General features: G+C 39.3%; 1 protein-coding gene across 1 annotated transcript in view; it reads right to left on the minus strand.

Annotated features, from left to right (window-relative positions):
- Positions 1-11,750: 11,750 nt before the first annotated feature.
- Rab38 (RAB38, member RAS oncogene family) overlaps positions 11,751-13,311 on the minus strand; it is a 52,601-nt gene continuing 51,040 nt past the window's right edge. The window contains exon 3 of the mRNA XM_075952444.1: positions 11,751-12,646. Within this exon, the coding sequence (XP_075808559.1) occupies positions 12,494-12,646 (153 nt within the window). The 3' untranslated portion in view covers positions 11,751-12,493. The remainder of the gene's footprint in view (positions 12,647-13,311) is intronic.

The raw sequence follows: 13,311 nt of genomic DNA on the forward strand, positions 1-13,311 counted from the left end.
CTGTTTTATTTTTCAATTTGCACAGAATTCATTACCACTTCTCCAGCTGCAGATTTTTCTTGATTGATGTAATTTAAAAAAAAAGAAAGGAGGAAGGTGAAAGAAAACTTCACAGGCACCTGGGTGGAATTCTTCACACTGAATTTTGTTGTCACCAGTTGGAATCTCCTGAAGGGAGGGAACAGCTTCAAAGGGTAGCATAAATGGCTTCTCAGTGGATTGAGTAAGCAGGTGGAGAGGACCCTATAGGAGCTGGGGGAAGGAAATAACATGATTAAACTATAATGTCTGCTCCCAACAGTGTGAGCAGGGCTGTCTCTAATGCTTGGGCTGACTTTTTGAAATCTAGTCTTCATACTGAGTTGCCCTGACCAGCCTTAATACTAGGGGAGGGACTTAATCCTATCACAGTTTGATATGCCATGCTTTGTTGATACCCAGCGGAGGCCTGTCCCTTTCTGAACAGAAACAGAAACTGAGGAGGGGTAGATGGGTGGTGGTGTGGGGGGAGAGAATAGAAGGAGAAGAGGGAGGGAAAACTATAGTACAGTTGTAAAATATATAAACTTAACAAAAAATATAATATCTGAAAAAGTTTAAGTAAAATAGAAAAGGAGTGTGAACAGCTCTGAGGGAAGAATAGAGCTCAGTTCCCAGGAGACCCATAAGGGCATGTCACTCCAGCTCCAGGGCATCTGATGATTCTGGTACCTGCACACACAACATGCATAGATTTACACGAAAAATGCACGTATACATGTCATTAAAAATAATAAGAGTAAACCTTGAAAAAATTTCAGGCACATGTGTGAGTATACACATGTACAGACAAACCCCACAAACCCACAGAGCTTCACCCGAGAGACTCCAATGGATGAAAGAACATACTTAGAGGTGTCAAATGAACTTTTCCTAATACCATTAGTGTTTGTTACACTCTTAGAAAGATTGGGGTCAAATGTCTCAAATCGAAATGTATGGTTGTTATTGTAGAACATGCTCTCAGCACAGAAGGTCGCAAATGCCAAGATAAACTACAAACTAAAAGTATGTTGTAGTACCAAAAGGGATGGTACAAGTATGAAAAACTTTAAAACAGGAAATCATGCAAGTAGTGCTTTAAAAATGATAGATTAAAATATTTTTCATAATCCAGAAGTTCTTAGTGTCTAAATTTTATAAATTTCCAATCTAATATACCAAAGATCCTGGTTTTTGTTTATATTTTTTGAGACTCACTATATAGTCAGAGCAAAGTGATATCCAATGCAGTAATCCTCCTGCCTCAGACTTTCTGAATGCGGGGATGAGATTAAAGGGGTAAGGCAAGAGAGCTGGCAAACCTCTATAAATTAAGGTAGAAAACAAAGCAAAACAAAAAACTTAAACTTTTCTGGGGAAATGTTTTATGCTTTGATTTATTCTGCCGCTATAATTCAATTTTCTACAAGGTTAAAGTGAAGGCAGACTCCACAGTATTTTTAAAAGACATTTTATAGTTGTAGATCAAAAGCAAGCTGAGAAGATTCTATTATGATTTCAAAAGCATTATAATTTATAATGGCTTGGTAAAATAAATATAACGCCATAAAACACAATACCTGACTTATTGATTTCATTAATATTATTAGCAAGCAGATTTACTGGATGAAGCCCACGGGCTACATCTCCCTAGCAGATAAAAATACTCCTACAAAAACTAATTTGTGTGTATTGTTTTGTAGTTAGTAGAGCAAACTGACCTTTTTCAAGGGTACTGAGGAGAGGAGGGAGGACTCTAAATTTGTGTTTATTTGGGTCTCCAGTAAAAACTGACATCATGCCTGTGGTATCTGCAGAAATTTCTCTACGCCTCATGCATTTGCCTGTCCTCCCCAGCACACACAGGGAGTCTGTCTGCAAAGGTTCTGCAACAGTCTAGCAGAATGGAGGAGCCTAGGTGGGTCTGCTCACTGGTTATTTTCAAATACCATCAAGAGAAGGAGAGATCAGTACATGCTTTCCGCAAAATAATTTCCAGGTGGCTTTAAAATTTTGCCTAAATCATGAAACAGTATTTTCCGTTTTAGACATTTATTCTGAGAAATTATTCATGATTATATAATAAAGGTTTATCTTTGAGATATTATGAATTAAAATTATTGGTGAAAATAAATAACTCCCTTATTAGTTATGTGATTGCATAAGCTTTACTGGATTATAATGTGTGCGATTTCTATCCACCCTCAAAATTTATGATGTGTAGTAAGTTTATGAACTAGAAAGATATTCATCATAAAAAGAAAAAAATAAGATCCCAACACTAATTCCCATTAGACAGAAAAAACTACCGCTAATTTGGGAAGTGAAATCACTCATGATGTTTACATTCATTTTATTTTCCAAACCATACAGAAACTTTTGATACAGACCTAGTCACCCTTTCATAGAACTAAAAAAGTTTTGTACTTTAACCAAGTGCTTCCTAATAACATCCTTAGCAGCTGATTATCACAAAGAAACAATAATATACAAAGTTGTCCTATTAAAATTAAATGCTGCATGTTCATAGCTGCGGTTTATATATTCTTTGCATATTTACATTGCTGTCTATTTAGAAATAGCTGGGCACCGTTTCAATTAATATTTATGGGAGTCAGGGAAGGCAGACTGACTTATGAGTTGGAATAGTTAGTAGCGTGATAATGGAAAAGTAGGGAACTAACAAAAACGCAGTGCAAAGCTTCCTACGTGCTTGAGATACTTCTCTCCCTGCAAAGCCCTCATAGCCACGCCTGCAACAGTGCATGCACTGAGATGCTCCCGGTGTTTCCACTGCCCATGTTGCTGCAGTGGAATCCTCACAATAACTGGAGACCATGGTACGATTAGCAACACTTCAACTTTGCAAATTAAAGATCCAAAGGGTTAGAGTATGGGTGGAAAATTCATGCTAGGCATTACCAATATCAAAGCTTCAACATGTAGAATTTCTTCAAACACTTGGCTCTTGATAAGACCAAGTATTTTCTGATATCCAGATGATTAAAAATAAACCTGTAAATTTGATCACAAAAAATATGTTTTTCTGTTTCCCACTACAAACTACAAATTGAAAATTTTTCCTTACCATAATGACCTCTTTAAGATATTTATCCATGTGTGAATTTTTCTTCCAGCCTTCCTAATTACTAATTAAGGGATTTTAATATGTACTAAATATCCATATGTGCAATAAGTATTATCATTTTTATATTAAGGACACGATAATCGAATTTGGGGCATTGAGGCATGGTGAAATTTTAAAATGAACAAATCTGAAATATCTCATGTGGTGAAGAAAGACTATAGGTCATTTTCTTGGTCCCATTCTCAGCTTCTCTTAGAACTAGGAGCCTTCATTCTGATCAGCTCTGTGTGAACCATTGAGGAGTGGTTCGATACCACTCATGTATTTCTCTCGCTCACTTCTATCTGCATCTCTAGAAGCAAAGGACTCCAGGGTGATGTAGAAATCCAAGAGAAGAATAACCTCATCTGGCAGACTCCACACCATGATTTCAGTAACAAGGAAGTGCTTCAGTGAAGCCAGTGAGGCCAGGAGCTCTTTAGGGTTGAGCTGTTTAGGTTTACAGTGATTAACACACTGTGATGGTTATCCATTTAGTCCACTTCCATTCCAAATTCAGTCTGTGGTCTTTCCCATTTTTAAGTTATTTTTGTAAATTTTTCTCTAATTTTCTTGCAGATTAGCAGGGTCCTTTATGGCATTTTCATGCGTAGTTTGTTTGAATTCATTCTTTCTTCTGTCCCCCCCCCCCCCCCCCCCCAGTTTCCTATCTCCTGTGCTCTACTGCCCACTCCTTCCTCTCTCAGATTCCTGGGTTTTTCTTATTCTCGTTTATTATCTTGTTTTTTCTAGACAATCCTCCCAGCGAGTGCCATCTAAATGCTTGCAGTTAACAATAAGAAGCTAGGATCTGCACTCTGTCCTTTGGTTCCAGAGTCCAGAGGTGAGCCTTCTACTCCTGTAGTATTCTTTGCAAGTATGCGCAATGCACAGCCTTGCCAGTAGAGGGTGCTAGAAAGAGCCCAAGGGAGGAAGGGACTTTTCTGCTCTACTAAGCACTGTTCTTTCTGATGTTAATGGATTCTTTTCTGGCAAACCATTCTTTCTTTCTTTCTTTCTTTCTTTCTTTCTTTCTTTCTTTCTTTCTTTCTTTCTTTCTTTCTTTCTTTCTTTCTTTCTTTTTTTTTTTTTGGTTTTTCGAGACAGGGTTTCTCTGTGGCTTTGGAGCCTGTCCTGGAACTAGCTCTTGTAGACCAGGCTGGCCTCGAACTCACAGAGATCCGCCTGTCTCTGCCTCCCAAGTGCTGGGATTAAAGACTTTGGTAGCAGTGCACAGCTCCCAGTGGGTTTCAGGAGGATCCCTGCCAACGATTTAGAGAAAGTGGTTTCTGTGTGCATAAGATTCTTCACATGTAGCCACTGGGTTCTCTGGACCTCAGCAGCATCTTCCTTAGCAGAGTCCACACCTCAGCCTCAGAGGTGAGAAATTGGGAGGCTCAGCTAAGTTTCCTGTCTGTGGCAGTGTTCTCTCAGCCTCGGAAGTGCTGGCCTTTCCCTATGTTCCTTAATTATTTCTTCATAATGAATCTCCACTTCCAAAGACGTAATTGTTCCTATTACGTGTTCTTTGTTCAGCTTCATGCATCCACTCTCTTTACGGAAATTTTACAGTTTCACACACAAAATAGCTCTGGTTACAGGGATAAATGTTCAACCTGTGGGTCCTGAGCTTCGGCAGTTCCCCTACCTTTGGTCCTCAGTGCTTGAATTACAGGTTTACCACATTTCTCTGGGCGACGTTCAATGGGCCCATATAATTCCATATTTTCATACATTATTTCTTCCTATCTTACTTTGATTCCCCTGAGAAATATCCACCTCTTTTTGAAATAGACTCCCAGATTATAGTTCGTAGAGTTTAAAGAAAATCTGCTTCCCTAATTGTTATATAAATATACTTAAAATATTTTGCACTAATTTTTAAATACAAATTGATACACAGTGTGAAGTACTCTATTTCTATTATCTTGTTCTTTACAATTTTACCAAGTAACTTAATCACAGAATCTTAATGTGTTTGTTTTTATTAGGTAAGCAACTTTTTACCATTTATTATTTATTTTTGTGATACCGACTGTTTTTATTAGCATAAAACGCCTATCCCTTCATCAACTGTAACTTTATATTTTTTACTACTAGAATATTAAAGATAAAATTCCAATAAGAAAAGTGAAAAATCTCCATATAACTGGGGGTTGTAGCTGTTAATGAACATTATGGTCTGCAATGTGGGCCTTGTGGGACATGACCACAATTAAAAACGGTCTTCGTTAGGGTTCTAATGCTGCAATGAAAACACCATGACCAAACAGCAAGTTAGAGAGCAAAGGGTTTGTTTGGCTCACAGTTCTGCTTTGCTGTTCATCGCTGAAGAAAGTCAGGACAGGAACTCAAAACAGGGCAGGATCCTCGAGGCAGGAGCTGATGCAGAGACCATGGGGGGTGGTGTGCTTATTGGCTTACATCCCCTGCCTCATTCAACCTGCTTTCCTATAGAACCCAGGACCACCAGCCCAGGGATGGCACCACCCACAATGAGCTGGGCCCTCCTCCGCTGATCAGTTATTGAGACAATGCCTTACAGCTGGGTCTCCTAGAAGTGTTTCATCAACTGAGACTCCTTCCTCTCTGATAACTCTACCTGTGTCAAATTGACAGACAAAGCCTGAGTGTGTAACAGGATACAGGTCTAACCCACCCTTACTATTAGAATTTGGACTCTGCTGTAGTCGTCAGGGATGTTTGGTTTATGAACAGTAGACAATCAGCTCAATCTTTATTGAGTAAAAATGCAAAGAAATGAAATAAGGAGATTCTTCTTTCTTACAACGTGACCGTGAAGGTTAAATCAGGATTCCTGCACAGCTGAACCGAGAGACTTAGATAGGCAGTTTCATCCTCTCTGCTGCCCCCTCTGAGCGCTTGGCTCTCACCCCATTCTGTACAGGTTCACTGACCTGCTGCCCAGTGAAAAAAATGACAGCCACACCCCGTAGGCTGTTTTACTCAAGTTTGGAGTGGGAAGCACAGGGTCAGCCTCTTACAGCCTGCATCACAAACACATCATTCCCTCTCACATTAGCTAAGGACAGAGTATCCAATTAACCAGAAAGACAGACAGACTGGCTACAGGTCTCTGCAGAATCACGGTAATCAAAACGTCTTTATTTTTCTATATGCTTATTTATTTTTCTATTTATGTATATAAAATGAAACCCTCCGGCCAATAAAGTAGTAAGAATAATTAAATGATGCTCTACCTGGAAGAGATATATTGAAGGGTCTAGCAATAAATAATATTTATCACCTTTTACTGCAATGATAAAAATACTTTAAAATGAAGAGTGCCAGTAGTAGCAGAAACAGTCACCTTCATCCTTGGTTCCATCTTTTGCCGGTCTTATTAACCACTCTCTCTTCCTCTAAGGAAATTCCAAACTTAAAGTGCAAGGAACCATGACATTTTATTCTTCAGGTTTCCATGACAACAGCTATCACAGAAAAAAAGAAACTAACGCATATTAAGTACTGTGTATTTTGTTACAAACCTTGACAGGTGGCCCATTTAATACAAATACAGAGACACGCTCAGAGCAGCGACGTGGTAGCTGTTTTATTAAAGACTTCTGTGAACCCAGATTGATCGGTATTACACATCCAACGTAAGGTAACTTCTTAAAACTTCAGTTCAATGCGACAGAAAACGCAACAATGTATTACAAGTGCCAGCATGTCCTTTGGTATTTGATGTGAAAAATCAAAAGAAACACGTGTATAAGGCTGATTCATGTTCTAACGGAAAGCATGATCGGGACCTTCTGCATTGTTAACTTCCTGGCTCTTACGTCTGAAGTCAGCTAGTATACAGAATTTAGGAATACACCGCCTGGGTCTGGAGATTACTATTCCCGATAATGAATTCAATTGAAGAAAATAAGCTGGTTGTTAAAATGGAGCATTTCAGACTTAGCCGCACTAATAATAGAAGGTGCAGCCAGGCTTCATTGGGGCCCTTTTCCTCCCGTGTTTTAGCGCTTGCTTTAGTTTACCTCCACTTTCTACCCTTTCAGTCGGAGTTTCTCGTGCTCCTTTTATCCCAGTCCTGGAATAAAATAAATAAAAGACGGACGATTGCTTGGGGGAATTAAGAGCGGCAAAGATATCAGGGATCAGGGGATGCTCAGAAGCAACTAAATGTAAAACTATGCCCAACGGCAGTTCCCAGCATCTGTGAGCAAGCCATGAGTTCAGCAAGGGCAAGCAGAGGAAAACGATAGCGGCAGTGGTACAAGCATGTCAGAAGACACCTTCCGGTGGAATCAGACCAGGACCGTTTCCCCAAGCTGGCCTCCATTCATGCATCGGGGAAGACAATTCTGTATTTCTTTTTCTCTGGCTTTTCTTTGTTTCTTGTGAGGACTTTGTAATCTATTTACTCACCATTTCTTTTCCTTTTCACTGGATTTTAATATGTTCACAAAGTTGTGAGACTATCATAACAACTAGTTTCCTAACGTTCCATTCCTTTCAGCCATCACTGGAACCAATCACCAAACTGCATCAGTGAGGCCCTGTATATCTCGACACATGCATATCATCTCATCAGATTGCCATGTTTGTACTCCTTTGGCTTAGTGATATCTAAGTCAACAGGAGAATAGCACAGTAATCATTTTTCGTTGCTTGCCATGCTTTATGCACGGAGCTAGTGTTTTTACGGATGGTGTACAGCAGCATCTCACACAGTGCTGAAGAGAAGTGGTTGGTAGCAGCTGGTATGTGGTAGCATTGTATCCCACAAAGACCTAAGGAGAGAGTTTATACCATAGCATTTAACAGCAAGGCCATTGGTATCAGGCCTCCTGGGTGTGAGTCCTTGTTCTGCCAGCGAGTAGCTATGTAAGCTTTCGAAAGTTGCTCACTGTCTGTAAAGATGAGTGAGCCCATATATGAAAGTTGCTTAAAGATTCTGGGACTCACTGGTGACGAGACAGAAAAAGGGGGCAGGCACGAAGGGAAACCAAAAAGATTGCAATAATTAGTTTCCCACTCCCTGTAATTTTGCCTCTGGAGAAGGGAGCCTGAGGTTTATTCAAGCCAACGTGAGACAGCCTGACTATTCACTAATTTATGCTAGTCTTGTATGAGGCTCATCCAGGAGGTCTCACCTCTGTGGTGCTCTGACCCTTGACATCCAGAGCCAGCTGTGAGCAATGGCACAGGAGGCTATAATAGGTCTTTCGAAGGGCACTTTTGGTCTGCCTTGCTATTGTCTGTATATTCTGCATTTACTCCCTCTGCATCTTTAGGACACTCTGATCTTACATGGATTTTTCAAAAAAGTCCAGGGACTTTCTTTTAAGGATCCTTTTCACTTGTGACCCCTTCTTACAGAGAAATTTTTTATTTCTCTTAAATTTAGTTTCTTTTCAATTCAGAAAGGCGGGAGCATATAAGCATATAAAGTGATAATAGAATGCAAATATTTACAGATAATAAAGGATAAATAAATATATTTTCAAAGTTCTTTGTTGTGCATATAATGTTACCACTTGTTGAAGATGAAAGTCTATTTGCATCCTAGTGAGAGGGATATGACTTTCTTTTTTTCATAAAGAATTAAATTTTGTAAGACATAGATGATCTTTCAATGATATTTCAAGCTGTCTGATGCTCTGATTTGTTATTCTTAATGTTAACAACTCCAATTCATATAAATATGTAGTACTAAATGGTAGAAGTACATTTAGGGTTGTTTCAACAATTGTTCAAACTTCTATCTTAACCATAAGTCAAAATTCCTTTAATGCTTTCTTTTGAAACTTGATGCAGAAATTTATATAGCAATTTTTAAAATCAAGCATGCGGACATGATGCAATTCAAATCGTTATTTTACATGTGCATGCTGAGGCATGGGGGCAGGGAAACATTAAAAGTGTTCTCTTTACAGAATTATGCCACCATGCTTCGGCAGGAGGAGGAAACTCTTTATGTACAATAAAAGCACTGCAATTCTCAACACATAATAATCTCCAATCTGAGCCAAAGTGCTTTAGGCAGCATAATTTACCCAGTGAAAAGAGCGTGTGTTTTATGTTCAGAACTAAGAATTCAGAAAGACCTTGTGATACAGCACAGGCCGAAGGCAGTCAGAAATACACTGTATTCATGATGTGTTTATTTTTATAATAATGTTTGGTTGTAGTATGTTCAGAAATCTTTTAGTGTTTTCAAATTTTCACAAGCCCTGCCTTTGATTACTTTGCCCCTTAAAGAGTGACAATCCATAGTTTATGAATCTTGAGTCTTATTAATGAGGAAAAGAGAATGGAAAAGAGACAGTGTTAGAAATAGTAGGGACAGTGGAGCAATCTCTGCTACCTTCTGATGTGTTTCATCTTTGAGATTATAACCGATGTTCCCGACTGTTCTCTGCCATGCTCATTCCCTCGACTCAGTTGCTTCTACATCAAGTATCCCGAATGACACCCTGGTTAGCCTCACCAACGATACTGCAATTGCTCCAGCAGCTATCGTGATACATGGCGACATCAAAAGGATCCAAGTGAGCCCAGAGTCCCCCACATTTGCCTCTCTGATCCACTGCTTTTCAGCAATCCTGTTTCGCCTTCCCCATCATGAATGGCGGGCTGGACAGATGGCTCAGAAGTTAAGAGCACTAGTTTCTCTTCTTTGGTTTGTTTGTTTTTTTTCAAGACAACATTTCTCTGTATAGCCTTGGCAGTCCTGGAACTCTGTAGACCAGGCTGGCCTTGAACTCAGAAGTCCTGCCTCTGCCTTCTAAGTGTTGAGATTAAAGGGTCATTCTTCTGTTTTTAAAACTTTTTAAAGTAATAAATGATAAATTTATATGTGTGGTATATCAAAAAATTCCAATACATATATACATACAATAAAATTAAATTAGGTAAAATAAATTTTCTCTTTGTCTCATTTGGGAAATTTGAGCTCATCTCTTAGTTTTCCATGATATTATAGAATTATTCCTCGTACCCGTTTTCATACCCATATTCACCCTTCCTCCATCACTCCATCGCTCCGACTCCTTCATAGCCTCTAGTAATCACAGTTCTTTCTTTACTACCTTGAAATAAAAAAGAGAGGAGCGCAGAGTATTTGTCTGCCTGTGTTTGGCTTATTATATCTAGCATGTTCTCCTGCTCCACCTAGTTTGCTACAAATGACAAGATCTCATTTTTCCCCCTAAGGACAAGTGGTATTCCATAGTTATCTACACATTTTCTTCATCCATTTATCTACCAGTAGGTGTCTTGGTGGATGCCACATCATAGCTATTAGTGATGCAATAAATATTTGTTTGATATGCTGTTTCATTTTCTTTTGAGCATAGACCTAGAAATGTGTGGCTGAACCATGCGGTAGGTACATTTTTTAGATTTTTAAGGACTTTTATGCTCTTCACTAGAGCTGTTATATTAAGCTTTATTTCCATCAGTGGCATAGGACTTTTCTTAGTGTTTTCACCAACATTTGTTATTTTTTCTTCCTCTGTGGTGTTAGCTATTTTGATTAGAGTAGAATTACAGCTCATTGTGTAGAATTGTATCCCTTTCTTTGACGGCCAGTAGTGTTCTAGCTTTATTTGGTGACCATTGATAGTTTCACCTTGGAAGAGGATCTCTTCAGACCCTCTTTATTGGATTGTTATTATTGTCAGGGAGTTTTTAGAGTTCCTATATATTTTTATATGAACCCCTTGTTAGGTGAATAGCTTGAACATGTTTTTTCCATTCTGTAGTTTGTCTCCTCATACTCCTGATTGCATCCTTTGCATCTGATACTAAGGATCTTCCGCCTTGGTTCACCTCCATCTTAACAATGTTAGGTCAACTTCCACAGAATAAGACAAGGATTTGTGTGAATGTAATTTGTTTTGGAGGTTAACCCAAGAGCATCAGGGAAGGAATAAGAAAATCATGTGGGATGAATCAAATGGAAAATTCCCTCCATAGAAACCAGACACTTAATGCCACCAGAGGCAGTCCTCTGAGCATGCCTTGGAATTACTCTTTGTGAGTGATAAGAAATTTGGGGGTTTGTATAGGTCATTTTCTGCCCTCAGAGGTCAGAGCCAGTTAAGAAGCATGAATTCCTAGATGCTTCAGGACCATCTGCCTCATGGGCCAACTGCATCAGAGGTAAGTGCCCATCCTAAGGGAAAAAGAAACATAGTACTAACACGTGTGTGGTGCTTACAGAAACAATGAATGTCAGTGGTGTGTACTAAAATATATGTTGTGAAATTTGAAAATTTTGTGAGTGTACTATGAATAGTAAAGGAAAATATTCATCTTAAAAATGTTACCCACCTGAAACATTTCAACAATATGGCCAGTTGTTTGTTTTTATATTCTTTGCTTTATAACCTTCTTAGTCAGAACGTATAAAGATATTTTTGTGATTAACCAAAAAGTCATAAGCACTATTTATTTTCTTGATCTAAGTGCTGAATGAAACAGTTGATACAAGATAGAATGAACTCATCCCAATTCCTTATGCCCTTTCTAAAATCAAATGGAGAAATGGAATTTGAGAAGCATGGCTGTATTGTCAAAAAAAAAAAAATCCACAGTACTAAAAAAGAAGTTGAAGGCAATATCAGAAATAGGGAAACAGCATCTTTAATGTTTTATTTTCCACCTGTGCAAAATATATATAATATATCTTACATGTACAGAGAAGTCCCACAGCTTGAGTCCGAGGATGCTAAGAGAAAGGCACATTCAGGGAGCAGATCTTTCCATACAGTTTTCAGTTAAACCAGCATGCAGGGCACAGCAAGTAACAATGAAGGCAACAAAGGCACAGGCTGCCTGCATACACGACTCTGAAGGGCAACATCACACACAACCCTCAGGTCTGCCGAGAAAGGCGAAAATCCCGTTTCTATTTAATAGACCTATAGGACCACCCAGAAACAAGTCGAAACCAGAACAAAGATGCGCCAGGGCAAGGCAAATTCCGCACTTAGCTTGACCTCCGCTGTGCTCTCTTGTTCCCCTTCTCAAGAGGACCAGAGGCCTTTGCTGATTTAAAGGAACACGGAGCACGGCTGGATGTGTCCCTGAGTGACTTTGCTCGATGATAAAACAGCATTTGACAACAGACTGATATTTAAAAAGCTTGTAAACACTGTGCTGGGGGTCGGGAAAAACATATAAAGAATATTTGCTGTTCCTCTCTGGACAGGAAACGTGCAGTCATTCATCTTTGGCTCGTCACATGTGCCATGGGCTTCTCCTGACACTTACCCAAAATGGTAGTCAAAAAAAAAAATAAATTGAAGCACAATTCATTAGGGCCCTGGGGTTCTGACCGTCACACGCCAGCAGAGGCACCTTTTAGGATCTGGCACAGCCAGAGCAGCTGACGACCTTGGGTGCTGTGAGGTGGGGCTTCACAATGTCTGGTTCTATGGACTCTATGAGGTCACACTCGTTAGCAAGTATGTGCTTGACCAGGCATCTTGAAGCTTCGTCAATGTTTATGTTTTCCTAAGGGGGAAGAGAAAAAAAAAAGCAGGTTTTTTTTTAATGCAACAGTATAAAATAACAGTCTCATACAAGACAAAATCCAATATTTAAAAAATAGTGCCTGTGTGTGTGTGCACACGTGTGTACGTGTGTGTGTGTGTTGCTTTTGGTCTCCAGGCACATGTGTGCATAGGCATGTAGAGGTCTGAGGACAATCTCAAGCGCTGTGTTTCAGATACCTCCACCTTTCTTTCTCACTGTCCTGAGACTAGTCGCGCGGATTAGGTTGATTGGCAAGAGGGGCCAAGGATGTGTCTGTCTTGGTCTCCCCAGCACTGACATTAAAATTTTTAGCTTGTCTGAAATTTGTTGCCCGTGTTCTGGGGATCAAAAGTTAAGTTAATCCCTGTGCTTGCAAAGCAAGTACTTTACCCACTGAGTTTTCTTTCCAGCCAGGGCAGTGTTTTTGAAAATTCATGCAAAAATCCTTTCTACACACTATCCATATATACTCTTGTTTTTCCTCACTCTCATTGCCATCTTGGTTCCTTCCTTCCTTCCTTCCTTCCTTCCTTCCTTCCTTCCTTCCTTCCTTCCTTCCTTCCTTCTTTTCTATCTCATGGTTCTTCAAAGCTAAGGTACAGATTTTATTTTGTCAAATATGAACAATATTATTTGCTGAATTC

Source organism: Microtus pennsylvanicus, chromosome 18 (genome assembly GCF_037038515.1).
Source record: "Microtus pennsylvanicus isolate mMicPen1 chromosome 18, mMicPen1.hap1, whole genome shotgun sequence".
In the NCBI taxonomy this organism is placed as follows: Eukaryota; Metazoa; Chordata; class Mammalia; order Rodentia; family Cricetidae; genus Microtus; species Microtus pennsylvanicus.